Genomic DNA, 16,017 nt, shown 5'->3' with positions numbered 1-16,017 from the left:
TGGAGTGGGTTGTATTGCCTGCTCCAGGGATCCTCCCGACCCAGGGATTGAACCCATGTCTCCTGGATCTCCTGCATTGCCGGCGGATTCTTTACTGTCTGAGCTGCCAGAGAAGTGGGGAAACCCTAGCTATGTGTCTATTCATCTATTGCTTTATCCTATTACACAGTGGATTCAAAGAAGCTTATGGGAAAGACATAAGATATGAATGAAAAATAAAACAATCAGCACCAACAAGAGTATAAATTATACCAGGAGATTAAGCCCAAGGAGACAGGAGAATGAGAACAGTCTGGTACTGTTTCTGTTAAGCTAAAAAGCCACTGCATTTTACATGTTAATGTAGCCTTTTTTTTTTTTTTAAGTTGCTTGGAGGCTGCTCTTAGTTTTGGAAAGCTCTGCGTAAACATGGGCAGCTTCGTGTTCCTGACATTTCAGCTGAACTTTTAAAATTGCCTTTTTTTTTTTTACCTTCCAACCTCTACCTGGCTTCCAGCACCCACTTCCTCTTAGCCAAGGTGGTGTTAGTACTGAAAGTATTTTATCAAATGAGGCTGCTGTATTTCTGGAAATGGTGTAGCTGGGAGGTCAGCTGGCCATTTGGGAAGCCTGAATGTGGGAGGCTTATTTTGGAAACCCTTTCATTATTATCACACTCTGGCCCTTGTGAGCAATTCCAAGGACTTGCACCCGGATGGGCTTCGATGATAAGAGGACTGAAAAAAGAAGTATTGAAGTGGAAGAGAGGGGCAGAAGTCCTTTTCTCACAAGCTGGCAGCATGCCTGATAAACTTCCTCCTGAGTCCAACCTCTCCTTTAGGACCTCCAGCCTTGGTGTTGCCTTCCAGGGATCAGGCATGCTGGGGGTCATCTTGAGAGAATTCGGCCCAATAGGCTCCCAGGAAGCTGGTCCAGAACTGGGGCTGGGAAACAGACTTGCCTGGACCACAGAGGGCAGCTTGTGCAGGGTGCTTTCAGCCTCAGAGCAGGTTATAGTCTTGTGTTGAGATGCCGGTCTGCCCTGGCTTGTTACAACCAACCAGAGGTCTGTAGCTGGAACAGCTCCTCTTCCACGAAGCCAGGAGTCACGTGATGATGAGACCCCTCTGATTACATCTGCAGCTCTGACCTTCCCTCTAAGCGGAGGCTTCTACAGCTCACTGCCTTCAGGACTTGTCCACTCAGAAGTCTAATAGATGCCTCAGACCAACAAGTCTAAAACTGAGTTCTTGGTTGATTTTAATGCCCTCCTCTCCTTTGGTTTTTTTTTTTTTTTTTTCCCTTCCCCAGGCGTAATCATCTCAGGAAACTGCACTGGCATCCACTCTGTTGTTCAAATAAAAAACTTGGGAGTCTTTTTTGCCTGTCTCTTTCCTACACCCCTGTCATAAATCCCATCAATGAGTGCCCTTGGCTCTGCTACCAAGACATTTTGCACAGCTGCATCCCCTCAGCGTTTTCACTGTTGCATTCTTGGTCAGCCTTCACCCTCTCTTGCCTGTTCTCCTGTGGTAGTCTCTTTAGCTAGTGTTGCTATTTCTCCCCACTTCTTTTCAATAAGAGAGGTGCTGCAGTCAGACCATCTGGGTTTGCATACAGGATCCTCCACTTAATGTGATGAGCAAGTTACCTAATCTTTCTGTGCTTGGGTTTGGAATTTGTAAAACTGGGATAATAATAGTTCTCATAGAAAACGTTTTCATGAGGATTAAAAGAGATCGTGCATGTAACGTTCTTAGGACAGTTCTGAGCACATAGTTAAGCACTAAGGAAATGTTAGGGTTTTATTGTCCCCAGCCCCCCACTCATTCTCCAAATAGCAGCTACGGATGTCCTTTAAAAAGGCAACTTAGACCATGTGTCTTCCATCACAATCTTTTCTTTTAAACCCTTCTGTGTCTTCTTACTGCATTTGGAAGAGAATCTAATCTCCTACCACATGGAGCCTATTACATGGGCTCCATAACTTTCACTATCTGACTCCCCAGTTTCCTCCTTTACCATCCATCCTACTGGTCACTGGGCTCTAGCTTCACTGTCCTTCCCTTGCAGGAATGCATTTGTTTTGCTCCCACATTGCTGAAAGTGTTCCTCTACCAGATCTTAGTTTAAATGTTGCGTCTTAGGCCTTTCCTGATACGTACTCTGAACCACCATTTCACTCTGTCACCTTACTGCTTTGTTTTCTTCATAGCAGACATCAGTCTCTGATATTATTTGCTTGTTTATTATCTATATTTGGTCCCTCTGTCTCTTTTGTCACTACTGTATCTCCTGTGGGAACAGTGCCTGATTATAAATGTTGTTGGCATGCATTGCAGCTCGCTAGGCTCCTCTGCCCTCCACTTTCTCCTGGAGTTTGCTCAAATCATGTCCATTGAGTCAGTGACACTAACCATCTCATCCTCTGCCACCCTCTTCTCCTTTTGCCTTCAGTCTTTCCCAGCATCAGGGTCTTTTCCAATGAGTCGTATCTTTGCATCAGTTGGCCAACATATTCGAGCTTCAGCAACAGTCCTTCCAATGAATATTCGGGGTTAATTTCTTTAGGATTGACTGGTTTGATCTTCTTGCAGTCCAAGGGACACTCAGGAGTCTTCTCCAGCACCACAATTTGAAAGCATCAATTGGGTGCTCAGCCTTCTTTATGGTCCAGGTCTCACATCTGTACATGACTACTGGAAAAATCATAGCTTTGACTATATGGACCTTTGTTGGCAAGGTGATGTCTCTGGTTTTTAATATGCTGTCTAGGTTTGTCATGGCTTTCTGTCCAAAGAGCAAACATCTTTAATTTCATGGCTGCAGTCAGCATCCACAGTGATTTTGGAATCCAAGAAAATGAGATCTGTCACTGCTTCCACTTTTCCCCCTTCTTGCGATGAAGTGATGGGAGTAGAGGCTGTGATCTTAGGTTTTTGAATGTTGAGTTTTAAGCCAGCTCTTTCACTCTCCTCTTTCACTCTCATCAAGAAGCACTTTAGTTCCTCTTCACTTTCTGCCATTAGAGGCCCTAATAAATGTTTATCTATTGACCAAGTAATGGAAACTGCCATAATTATTTAGTACTTACTATGTTCCACACACTTTCACAATTCTGTCACTTATTCCTCATAACATTATTAAGGGGATAGATATTTTAAAACCCATTTTACAGTTGAGCAAATAGAATGGCTGAGAGAAGAAAAAACTTATCTGGGGCCAACAAGCTAGCAAGTGGTTAAGCCAAGATAATTTAACTTATATCTGGCTGAATCCATGCAGTGTTTCTGTGATAACACTAGTGAATTCATGGGGTTTGTACCCGTGTATGAATGTAAAGTGAGTCTAGACAAGTATCAAGGTTTCATTATCCTCTTCCTTTTTAAAAGATAACAGTTTTAGAGCCTTCGCTATGTGCTGGTTCCTATTTTCTTTTTTCCTGGTGTTTTTCATCATGTCCTAGATTTGTTGCAATTTTGTTGAGGTTTCACAAGATGTAGCAATTGGATTCATTCAGCTTAGATTATGAATTGATTCAAGTCCAGTAGGGTGATGCCTGCTAGGAGGTTAGGAGAGATGGGTGTGTTAAGTCCTCATGGCCTTGTAGCTTCAAATTTTTCAAAGTGTGGGCTCCAGACCACAAAGAGCCAAATTAACTTGGGTTGTTTGCTAATATGGAATTCTTGGGCTCACCCTAGAATTGTGGCATGAGATTCTCTAGGGGTGGACCCCTGGAATGTGCTTTTTTACAGTCAACTGAAGTTATTTTGATTAAAATGGATGTATGATGATCACTGGTCATAGATATGTTCTAGCTAATTAGGTGTTTTGTGATTTGATTTTGTTCTTGATTTTTTTTTAATTTGTAGAGCTACATATTTATTAATTTTTGATTTTTATCAAAACTCATTTGCATGGCTTTTATTCACTGACCATGGAGCAAGTAGGCTTTTTTCCTATTCTTAATGACTCTCCAGCTCTAAGTCCCAGACCCAAGTTGGCTACCTTGGTCAGTAAGTTCACCGTTTCCTGCTTAGGGAAACAGGGCGCCTCATTTCTGTCCACGTGCCGTTGCTTGGCTCTGTGTGTGTGTGTCGGCGGCGGGTGGGGCGGTGAGGCTCGTCTGTTCTCAAGGGGGCTAGGTAGTTGTAAAAGAGCAGACCTTCTCATACGTTTGGTTCCATTAAAATTACTTTCAAAAATCAAGTTTGTTCTTATTACCTCCTTTCCAGAAACAATTCTGGAAATATCAAAATCCCCAGATCTGAAAGTCTGTGCTTCCCTCCTCTCTGTTTCCTTTCTAAACAAGGTCCCATGTTGTAATAGATGCCATAACAGTGAAATTAGCTTTATTAGACTCTAGGTGGACTTAAAATGTAACCTAATGGCAGCTCTGTCTGGCTTGGCAGCCATGTGCTTCATTTTGAGCAGAGAATACAGTTGGTTGCTGTGCCTGGTAGGGGACTTAATAATTATTGAATTAAAGTGGTCAAATAATATAAGCATCCTTCATCTTTAGATGCTGCCCTGATGGTTTCTAGCTATTGTGTTTTGAGAAACCTGTGCCTCCAGCTTGGATTTTTAATCCCACCTGCCTTCTGTCCATGACTTAAAGAGTTCCTGAGTTACGCCACAGGAGAAAGTCAGCACAGCTATATTTCCCACCTCACCTCCCTAATCTGGTTTGTGAGCACTCTGCATTCTCAGAAAGCTTGAAATAATGAGGCAAATTGCAGTTTACCACCCTTGTGCCAAAGAACTAACAACTAACCAGCTCCGTCTCCTCCCCAAAGTTCTAGATATACCTTCATTAAACAATAATGTGCTATATTGAGGTACTACTCACTTTGTTCACTTTGTCCTAATACTTTTATAAAGAAAAAGTGAAAGTGTTAGTCGCTCAGGCATGTCTGACTCTTTGCAACCCCATGGACTATAGCCCACCAGGCTCCCCTGTCCATGGAATTCTTCAGGCAAGAATACTGGAGTGGGTAACCATTCCCTTCTCCAGGGGATCTTCCCAACCCAGGGATTGAACCCAGGTTTCCTCCTGTGTTGCAGGCAGATTCTTTACCGTCTGAGCCACCAGGGATATTCACCCCTTAAAAGAAAAGTAGAGCCTTTATTAGGCTGTTTAACAGCAAGGAAACTGAGGCACAGATTATTCATCTAGCTACTGGTTCAGCCTGGTCTGATTTATGGCCTGTGGCACCATCAGATATGGAAAAAGCAGGCTGAATAGTTTTTGGTCCTCAGGACCAAGGGAATATGCTTTATATGTTCTCAGCTTATTAAGAACCTAGAATATTTGGTAGAGAGTTTTATGGGTAGAAGATCCATTAGCGAATGGTCATGGCTGCTTCATTTTGGACCCTTTAATCTAAGCTTTAAGCATTATTATAAGCACAGCCCAGGAGGTAAATGTAAAAATAATTTTCTTGCCAGTTTTTCCTGCATGGTATCCTAGCGACGATGTACTGTCTGTCCTTGGGTGCTGGGGCACCAACTGGGGCAGTGTCAGAGCGTGCAGAGAGAAGGATATGAAAGGCCTGGTCAGAGTCACCCCTTTTAAAGTCAAGGCATAGTTTCTTTTTATCTTTTGGAGAATTTTTAACCCCTTTATTTTTAAGCAGTAGTTTATTTTCTGATTATCTTGGTAATATATCTTTATTGTCAGACCAGATGGAAAACACAGAAAGTCCCAAGGAACGATAAAAGCTCTTAATTCCAGTATTGTTAACATTTTGTTAATTGTCTTAAAAATTTTTTTTTTCTTTTTTTTATTTGGCTCTGCTGGGTCTTAGTTGTGGCACACAGGATCTTTAATTGTAGCATGCAGGATCTAGTTCCCTGACCAGGGGTTGAACCTGGGCTCCCTGCATTGGGAGCACCAAGTCTTAGCCACTGGACCACTAGGGTAGTCCTGGTAAATATACTTCTGGTAGTTTTTTCCTCTGAACTCCAATACAGTGCTTGGATTCTTAACTCAGCATTTAAGGGGAAAAAAATCTCATGAAGTGAAGGTTACCCTAAGCCACATGGACAGTCATTTTTATGCACTCTAAAGTTGGGAAACCATTGAACTAGACTCAAAGAAAGAACAACAGAAAAATCTATATGAAAAGTTGGGGAAAAACCTTTCTACCTTTAAGATTACTATCAAATCCCTGATGATAAGTGGATGGCAGTAGAGAATTGAACTGTATTCTCACCTGCCTGTAAGATTTATTCTGTTCTGTTTTAATATTAAGTTTCTTTAATTTTCATATGGGTTAGTAGATTTACTTGTGAGGATGACATGTGATAGAGCCATCACGTTTTGGTCTAAGAGGTGGGTTTGAATCATCCAGTAAGAAAAATGAGCACAGTACCATTCTACCATAGGAGCTTACCACCCCCCTCAAAACTACACACACACACACACACACACACACACACACACACACGCACACACAATTGGGATTATTTGTCTTGTAATCTTCATCTCATTTTATTCAATAGTAAATATTCTGTATATCAGTTTTAAAGTTGCATATATTCAATTACAAAGATATACCACAGCTTATTAACCAATCATTTGCTGTTATAAATCTGTGTTCATTCATAATTATGTCTTGAGGATACAGTCTTAGATGTGGAATTGATGTTTCAAAGGATATGTACACTTTTACGGCTTTTAAATCATATAGCTAATTTGTCCCCAGGAACATTATGTGTTTCTTTCAAAGTGTCTATTTCCCAGCATCACTGGAAATTATTATTCAAAAGAGTCTTTTACAGCATGCCTTTTGGATGACCCATGGCTTCTGTTCATTGCCTGGCCAATTTATCCTGGAAAGAATAAAAGAAATGAATGTAGAGATTATAAATGCTTGTGGTCAGGTTCATGTTGAAGGAATGGGGACAGATGACAGGAAAAGGGTGAGCTTGGAGACCATTTCTTTACTCCTGCTTCCAAGTTATCTACAGCAGAGATCTTTTAGTGGTGAATACTTACAGGGCATGTAGAGCTTTAAAAGCACATTCAATGATAATTTTTTAATTTGGAAAATGATTTGATGTCATCATAGACGCTACAGAATAGGAATGGAGTATGTTTATCCAAAAGGGAGTACGGGTTTTAAAAAAAAATGTAGAAATGCTATTCTAATCTAAGCCCTCATTTGAGATAAAGAAACTGAAACCAGAGAGTAGAAGGCATTTCTTTAGAGGCATAGCCCTACAGCAAACTGATGATGGAGCTGGTTCCCAACTACCTGTTTAGAGCTCAGTGATGACGTGGACCAGCCTAGTTCGGGGGAGATGAGAAAGCGGACATAAGGGCCTCTTCGGACTGTGGGCCAGGCTCTCTTCTAGGGCCTGTGAGCTGCCTCTTGCCCCTCCTGGACAAAGGCCTAGGTGTCTTGGGCATGGCAGTTCACCTCTGCTTGATTCTCCTTACCTGTCAATGGGAGTGGGCCTACACTTTAATAACCAGGGTTTTTGCCTGAACTTTCCCTCCCCGGATAACTTGTGTTCAGCAGTTCAAAAGCCACTTCTTCAGGGAATTCTTTCCTGACTGCTAAGATAGTTTAGGGTCCCTGTGTGCAATCTTATAGCACCTCTTACCTTTAATACCCTTTCAACAGTTAAAATTACCTTGCTTTGTTTTTAATATCTCTCTCCACGACTAGACTATCTGCTTTATGAGTGTAGGACTCTGAGTGTAGGAATATTGTTTATCTTCTGTTGCTCCTGGCATATACTAAGCCTTAATAAATGCTTGAATGTTTGACTATTTGGATGGATGCTAATTAGTGAATTAGAAGTGTGTGTGGGCTGCTGGGTGGTGCTGTCTCTGATTGCCTGCACAACCAGGAGAGCTGTTGCTTATGGCCAAGGGCACTGGAGAAGAGAGAGGGAAAGGAGACCCAGTTGAGGCTGCTGGTGTAGCAAAAAGCTGGAGGGTATGGTCTGCACCCCTGGGTGCGCCATAGCGGCTTCCTAGGTGAAGGGGTCAGCAACCACATCCAACTAAGCATTCATTCTTGGCCTGGCAGAACCAACCCGGTAATTTAGTGGAGGTGGTTAGAGAGGAGCCTCCTTGAGTCATTTAGGGGAAGAGAATTCAAGGTCAGGACTCTCCTTGGCGGGGAGAGGACAGCAACCCAGGTCACCTGCGACCCGGTCTTCACAGTCGATGGGCACTTGCTGCAGCGGCTGTAAGGTCTGCTGGTGGCTGGCTGGGCGCCAGAGCAGCGCTGCTGGTCCGCGGCAGGTCCTGCCCCCCTCCGCCGCTTTCCCTCCCCCTCCTCCGCCTCCCAGCCCACTCCCGCTTGCAGCATCCTCTGCAAGGAGAGGAATGTGCCTCGCTCGGACGCGCGGTCCTGGCCGAGCGGCGGTACCCCGGGGCGCGCTCTGGACCTCCGGGGTCCGCCGTCTGGCGCTGCGCCACGTGCTTTGATCTGCGCTGATGTCAAGTGGGTGTGGGCTCTCAGGGAAGGCCGGCCGAGGACGAGGAGGGCGCGAGATGCGCCGCGGGCGCGCCGAGGCCCCAGCGCGCTCTGCCGCCCAGCGCCGCTGACCGGTGACCGGCCCCGGCTCGCGGACCGGGCTCATGGAGCCGCGGCGCTGCCCGGCCGGGGACGCGTGCCCCGCCGCCCTTGGGGGCTGGCGGGGGCCGCCGCGGGGGGCCTGCAGGTGTGTCTGCGCGCGCCGGAACTTTCGGGGGGCTGCGGGCTGTTTGGGGGCGGGCAGGGCGCAGGGTGCCCAGGCTCCTTTTAGGGGTGCTTTGTGTCTGGGCGCTGGCGTGACGGGAGCCGGTGGGTGCCCGGCCGGCCATCCGCGTGGGAGCCGCAGCTCGCCGCCGGAGTTTCAGGGAGAGAATTCATTGAGCCGGCGACCGGCTTTGGGTTACTCATCGGGAAGGGCGCCGAGGGAGCAGCCTTGTTGTTTTGAGAATTGGTCTCCAAGTACAGCCTGCATTCATGGTAACAGGATTATCTCTCCGCAGACAGCGCGGCTTCCCGAGATCTGCTGTGGTTGGGGGCACCGGTCGGTCGGGGTGCGGGGGAGGGGAGGTGGGCAAAAGCGATCCGACCACCCACTCCGCCCCCACGCCTTCCCTCCGAGAGCCGGCTTAGGGCGAGGCGAGGGGTCAGCCTCTCGCCGCCGTTGACAGGTCTAGTTTCAGACACACCTTCCCGGAGGAATGCGGAGGCTTTGTTCCAGGGCCCGTCCCAGCCCCGAGCCCAGAAGCCCGCGGGCACGGGGCCGGGACTCCAGGGCCATTACTCATCTTTTCTGGCAACGCCGCGGAGCTCCCGGGTAGGCAAGTTAATTATTAACGTGTCTAGGCTGGAGGGAGGGAATCTGGAAATGAGATTGGTGGGCTGCGGGTTTTTCTCCCCCCACCCCTTTTTTTTGTCGCTGGCCATCAAGGTTGAAGCCCAGGGTATTGCAGCCTGTTTCCTGAGAAGGTTGCTGGCCTTCCCCCAGTGACCGGCACTCCCGCGAAAGGGCTCCCCGTTCTCCCCATTTGTGGGACAGCCGCCACCTTCCCCCCTCGAGGGCACAAAGGGTGCAACTCTTGTTTTTTATCTACTTTGGAGCCGGCCCGTACCTCTCTTCCTCCTCCTTCTCTAAACAACCCCAGTCCCCACCCCCTGCCTCAGGGAGCTTCCAGGCCCAGGTGTCTGAGACCCGAGCCCGCCGCCGGCCGTCCGAAGCGTCCGGTGAAGCGCCGCCCTGCCCCACCTCGGTGCGTGCAAACCTCCGCCCCGCTCAACAAGTGCCCTGGGGTGTGTTTTCCGGCCCCGGCTCTGTAGGACTGTGGGCGGAGGCAAAAGTGTGCGCCGTGGTCACCTGACCCGCCTCTCCCGGTTCCCTCCGCTCGCCGGGAAGGAGGAGGTCCAGGTGGGGCCGAGCTGAGGGCGGAGCTCCTTGCCCAGGTTTCACTTTCCCTCCCGGCAGCCGGGGAGAAGGTGGATTCTGAGGCGGGTAGTCTCACCAGGTGTGCCCTGTGTGCTGTTGAATGAAAACGAGAGGGCTCAGGTCTAAATGGAGGGCGGCGGACGGGGCTGGGCTTGGCGGATGGGGCTGGCTGGAGGCTTGAGATTTTGTCTTCGCCGGGGCCTGAGGGAATTGTCACATTCAGCCCTCCTGGAGGCATTGTGCCTTAGAGACCTGGTTCACTGCTGTCTTTGTCAGTTTAGGATAGAGGACTCAGCCTCGTAAGCTGAGGGTTGGCAGATGTATGATGAGAAGATGAGCACCTCTTGGAAGTTGACACTTGAGGGTGGAAGAGGGGGCTGGGCTTATGCGGGGGAGGAGTGCAGGGAGGGGGATTTTAGCTCTGACTGTGGGCTTCCCAGGTGGCGCTAGTGGTAAAGAACCTGCCTGTCAGTGCAGGAGACAAAAGAGACGTGAGTTCGATCCCTGGGTCGGGAAGATTCCCTGGGAGAGGGCATGGCAATCCACTCCAGTATTCTTGCCTGGAGAATCCCCGTGGACAGAGGAGCCTGACGGGCTACAGTCCATGGGGTCGCGAAGAGTCGGACATGACTGAAGCAACTTCACATACACGCACATAGGCTGTGAGTTGTATCAGGCTCTGTAAGAGAAGTGGTTGTTGTACCCCCACATCCCTCTGTTGTTTTCTGTCCTCTTGCCTCAGTGGCTTGGCTTACTGGGTTCTTCCTGGCTCTGGTCTCCAGGGCTGGACTGTTCTGATGGCTGCCCAGGGACACAGAAGTCCCCATCTCACCCCAGCCTTCTGGGGAGGAAATGAGTGAGGGAAGGTGTGGCTTCGGAGAGCCTGCTGATCCTGACACCCTGGGTTCCTGGGGAGTCCATGCCACTTGTCTTCCCACGGGGTTTGCGGTAGCTTCGCTCAGCACACCCCTCCCCCAACACACTCGCTTTTAGAGTGGCACCTTCTCCAGCAGTATCCTGAGCTGCTGGGATCTGCTGGCACTCTCTGAGTTGAGGACTTGGAGATGGTCCTGATTAAGAACAACTTTTTTTTTTTTTTAATTATGGGAAGTCTGCCTCAGGCTGCCATCTAATGTCAGCTCACTTTGCAGCCTGCTGGTCACAGCTGAATATTCATTAATAATGGCCTGGCCACTGCCTAGGGAAGCTACTTAAGGTGATTCTGTAAAGAGTGGGTGGGTCTCCGGGGGCACTAAGAGAACAGGCCGTCATCAGGGATTGTGACCTTGTGGGGAAAGTGAGGCGATTATTAGTCTGTGGGATTGTGGGGTGAACAGGGGTAGGGGGGATCAGGGTCACTGAGAGTGGTAGGGTCAAAGAATTGAGCAGGGATGGTTTGGAGATTCCCCCAGTGTGTCCTGATCCTACTGTCTGTGCTGGGCACAGTGGGCTGTGCTGAGTGAGTTCAGCATCAGTTAAGGCCTCTGTCCTGGGACCTGACCACCCCTGCTACCTGGGAAAAGGGTCTGCCTCTCTCTGGTGGCTCGGCAGGTAAAGAATCTGCCTGCAATGTGGGAGACCTGGGAAGATCCCCTGGAGAAGGGAACGGCTACCCACTTCAGTATTCTGGCCTGGAGAATTCCATGGACTGTATAGTCCATGGGGTTGCAAAGAGTCAGGCGACTGAGCGACTTTCACTTTCTGTGTGTACACCAGCTTCTGGACTTCTCTCCCTTTCCTTTAACAGCAGCGCTGGGTTTAATGATGGTGGTTACTGTGTTCTTCAGCCCCCGCTCTGGCAGGGAGCTTCACCCTGGGATGGGCAGCTGGAGAAAGTTCCCAGGCTAACAGAGAGGTGCTTCTGAAGGTTTGTTCTGAATCACATAAGATCAAGAGGAGAAACAGAATGGACACCCTGGCAGCCTTTGCAGTCACGGTTTGTAAAATACAAAATTCCTGCCTAGGTTTTATATTGTCTCTGTGAAGAGAAAAGAGGCTAGTTATTCTAGGCCTATGCCCTGTGGATCTCCAGGTGAGGGGAAAGAGAATGATGAGTTAATTGAGGCAGTCGGTTTGTGGCATTTTCTCTGCCACCTTGGGTTCAAACTCAGCCTTTGCTATTTACTTGCTTCATGTTTGTGGGGCTGAGTCTGTCTCAGTTTTTCTTCACCCCCTCCCTCAAGCAGGATAATTATGAGGATTATACACTATGTTTGCAAAGGATTGAACACAGTGCTTGTTCACTGGTAGCTTTAAAAAAAAATTAATTAAAGGTAACTAGAGGATCTTTGGAGCAGTAGCTGAGAGAGTTTGTTTTTTCATAGATGATAAGAACATTAGAAATGCCATTTTGTGCCCTTCCCAGAGGCCAGACCTGGGCTCATAGGGGGTCAAGTATGAGAATTGTCCTGGAAAATTTCTTCTGATCTTCACATTAAGATTGTTTTCTAGTTTCAGATTTTCAGAGGCCTTGGATCTCCCATGAAATCCCTAACTGCAGGCAAAGAGCATAGTTGAGCTGGAAAGGTAGCATCCCTCAAACTTTTGCTAATGCAGTCATCTCTGGTCCAGCCTTGACTGTGGATTGTTAGTCCTAAGAACCATCAGACACCTGGCACTTTTTAATCTGTGTAATTCTGCACAAGTCCTTTTATCTCTTTGAGCCAGTGTTTTGTGAGAGTAATAAAACCTGCCTCACATAGTTCTTATGGTTAAATTCAATAGTAAATACAAAACTCATGTAGCATGCTGGTGATTACTGATAGCTTGTGTATGTGTGCTCAGTTGTTGTTTAGTTGTGTCCAACTCTTTGCAACCCCAGGGACTGTAGCCCGCCGGGGTCCTCTGTCCATGGAATTACTAATGTACCAGACTTAGACTGTTCTAAGTGTTTTCATATATTATCTCACTTAATTCTCACAACAATTTATGGTGCAGTTAATTACTGCCCACATCTTATTGACGAAAAAGTCGACTACTAGGAATTAAAATTGTTTTCATTGTGTGGCTGACCCTCTGTGGAAGTCGTGCATCTGAAGATCTCTGCCTCCCAGAGTAGGAGTAATCTGAAGTTTGTGCAGATACATCTGCATATGCCTTTCTTTCATCCACCTGTTCTAACATCGCCAGCTAACTCTGGATATGTTTGTAAAATGACTAAAAAAGGTCCTTATTGGTCATTTTGGTTTTTCAGTGCTACTCTGTTGTCCACTCTGCCTTACCCCCATAGGCTTGATGGGGCTTATAGACTCAGTACCTTCTTGGCTGTTACGTTTAAGTGTCATTTGTGTGGGACTGTAACCCTCTTGTGCTCACTCACTTAATGGTGCCTTTTAAGAAGGAGGTTGTTGGTGGATCAAAGATAGTTGATATTAGGATAGTAATGGAAGGTACATAAAAGGGATTGTAGATGAGCTTGCCTCAATGGTGGGCAACACTTAGAAACTGAGGATCAGTTGTACCTCCTTCTGACATGAGTGTAATTCATATAAATAAACTAAATATTTATGGATTTAAAAAAGAAAAAAGGTTGCTAGTTTGATTTGACTTCAGGCGAAGAAATATTTGTTTGGTTTAGAGCCAACCACTAGGCTTAAAGTTTTTAAGATCCTATCTTTCTAACGGTTCTGGTTAGCTGTTTTGCTTCCTTGCCTCTGCTCCACACCATATGCCAACAGGCACTCAGGTCTGAAGTTTCAAATGTGTTAAGGAAAAAAAAAAGGAGGGGGAGAAAGAAACGAAACACCCTGTGAAAACAAGGACTCAATGGCTGGTGGTATTTCAAACATGGATGGTGCTCATTAAGAGAGAGTTATGATCACATCCTCAAATTCATTCTGATTACTTTTGTAGAACATTTATAGGAGAAGAAAAAGGCTGCAAGTTTGTGGGTCATTCTTTTCATGACAGGAATAACATTTATTGGGGGTGTGACACAAAGGAATACAGGTCTGGTTAGGAATAAAAAAAAGAAAAGCAACTGGTGGGCTTCGGCCATGCTCAGAAGATTCCAGAGCTCTTGTTAGCAGAGATTTTTCACAGTACCGACCTCGGTGCCCTAGTTCCCACAGCAGCCTGGTGATGTTGTCAGGGTGGTATTGTTCCTGTCATTTTACTGGAAAATGGAGTGACTTGCCTGAGGTCAGATACCCAGATATGTAATGCTGGAGATGGGACCCCGGGCCTCTGACTTTCTGTCTCAAAAGCAAGCAATCTCATTTACTCTTGTGACTATTTAGTGTTTCCTATTATGGATACATGATGGAAAACATAGAATATTATAAAGGAAGATCAAATCAGGAAATCATGGCCCAGGCTCCAGAGACAACCATTGTGTACATTTTGGTGAATTTCTAAAGAGACTTTTGTTTTAGGAAGAGGGAATGTTTGTTTTTGTCAGAGAAGAATTGCTTGTCATATGTCTCTGGGCATCTCCAGTTTCCTGTCTTGGAGCAGGCACTCCTTCTGTAAGCTTTGATTCCCTACACATTCAGGCCAAGTTCTTTATTTTATGTGACACACAGTACTAGGCACAGTTGGGGAGAGAAAGATGAGCAAAGCATTCCTGCCTTTATAATTAAGCAGGAGAGATAGATGTGTACTCAACCAGTTAGTCCAGGTATAACCATAATAGCAAACAGTGACTGCATCCAGCGCTGGCATGGGTGCTTTAGACGATGTATTCATACTTAATCCCCAGGCAACCTTGTGAAGGAGGTAGTTCCTGTTTCACAGTTGTAGAAAGCCTATGAGGTTAAATGACCCGCCTAAAATGATAAAACTGACAACCGTCCAAGTTGCGATTCAAATCTAGATTGTCCCATTATAAGACCAAGTGCCCTCTCTTTTGAAAATCCCTTAAAAGAGAAGCACAGAGTCTTTTGAGATGAGGGAAGGTGTGGCATATACTCCTTTGTCATTCTCTGTCATCCTTTTATTTCTTCTGTCATCTTTCAAGATGAATGATTCTAATTATTTTGAGTGATATTCATTACCTTTATCAAAAGTTTCCTGCTTGGATTCTTTTGCTTATTTGGACCACTTGATAATAAATCTGATAATCTCAGAATGGGGAAGAAATAGAAAAGTTGTCCAGACCATTCTCTTTATTTTCTCATTTTGGGGAAACAGAATGTCAGAGAAGGGACCTAAAATGGACATACCTAATAGTTGTTGGTTGAGTTAGGACTGGAAATCAGATTTTTTCACCAAGGTTCTCCCAAATATAACAGGATATGGGCTAAAACCAGGGTGAATATTTTAAATTTTAATAGTTTTATACATGGGTATAGGATTTTTTTCAAGTGACATATGGCTAGAATATTAAACTCATCATTTGGCAGCTACTGTTGCTTAGGATGTGTCTAAAGTCTGCACTGTTTATTTAAAGAAAAAAGTGGAAGTACAGGTTGGACAGGGAGGAGGCAGAATAATAGAGGTGGTGCGTGGGCCACGTGTGGATGACATTAGGGACACAGTGCAGATACACCATGCTGTATTCTCTGAGAAGATTTGCTTGCCCTACCTACTTGATTGTTTGAGGAGTAGAAAGAAGTGGGGCAGAGCCTTGTGGAAACATTACTTGCTAGACATTTACCTGTGGGTTGGTATTAATGGGTTCACTGTATGTATATTGTATATTGAGAGAGCTCAGAGAGGTTGATTAACAAGTCCATGGTCACACAGGCAGTTGGAGGGCGAGGGTCCAGACCCAGCTGGCGCTCCTTCCCTTGGCCCTGCTTGCTACCGGCCACATTCCACAAGGTGGGTGCGCCCTACACTCAGTCTACGCTGGTTATCCAAGATTCTGACACCGTCTTCTTCAGGTACCAGGCTCAAGTGGAAATGATTGTGATTGGGTTGCTAGGTTGCTGCTCTAGCCTGCTAATTTAAAGCTTGATTTTGATAGAATTTCAAAGAATGTGCTGTATTTTTAATATGTGGTATTTATCAAATCTGACTCATGCTGGTAAGTGATAAAATCCTTATCCTGCTGCCTTTTGGCTTCTGTACACATTGTGATGACGCTGTTTGGATTGTAAGCTCCAGGAAGACATAGGCTGTGCCTATCAGTCTATCTAAAGGGCAATTATGAAATGATCTTTGAGGCTGATTCATTTATCC

The 16,017-nt window shown here is 46.2% G+C and overlaps 1 protein-coding gene across 9 annotated transcripts in view; it reads left to right on the top strand.

Moving 5' to 3' along the window:
- Nucleotides 1–16,017, top strand: part of PLEKHA7 (pleckstrin homology domain containing A7) — a 211,352-nt gene that overhangs the window by 69,011 nt on the left and 126,324 nt on the right. Inside the window, exon 1 of one of the 9 annotated variants that reach the window (XM_070473436.1) lies at nucleotides 8,318–8,661. The exons of the other annotated variants lie outside the window; for them this stretch is intronic. Within the exon in view, the coding sequence (XP_070329537.1) occupies nucleotides 8,579–8,661 (83 nt within the window). The 5' untranslated portion in view covers nucleotides 8,318–8,578. Of the gene's footprint in view, nucleotides 1–8,317; nucleotides 8,662–16,017 lie in introns of those variants that run through there. 9 annotated transcript variants of the gene reach the window in all.

This window comes from Odocoileus virginianus, chromosome 10, assembly GCF_023699985.2.
Source record: "Odocoileus virginianus isolate 20LAN1187 ecotype Illinois chromosome 10, Ovbor_1.2, whole genome shotgun sequence".
NCBI classification, from domain to species: domain Eukaryota; kingdom Metazoa; phylum Chordata; class Mammalia; order Artiodactyla; family Cervidae; genus Odocoileus; species Odocoileus virginianus.
The sequence above is the reverse complement of the archived record's forward strand: the minus strand, read 5'-3'. Positions and strand labels throughout refer to the sequence as shown.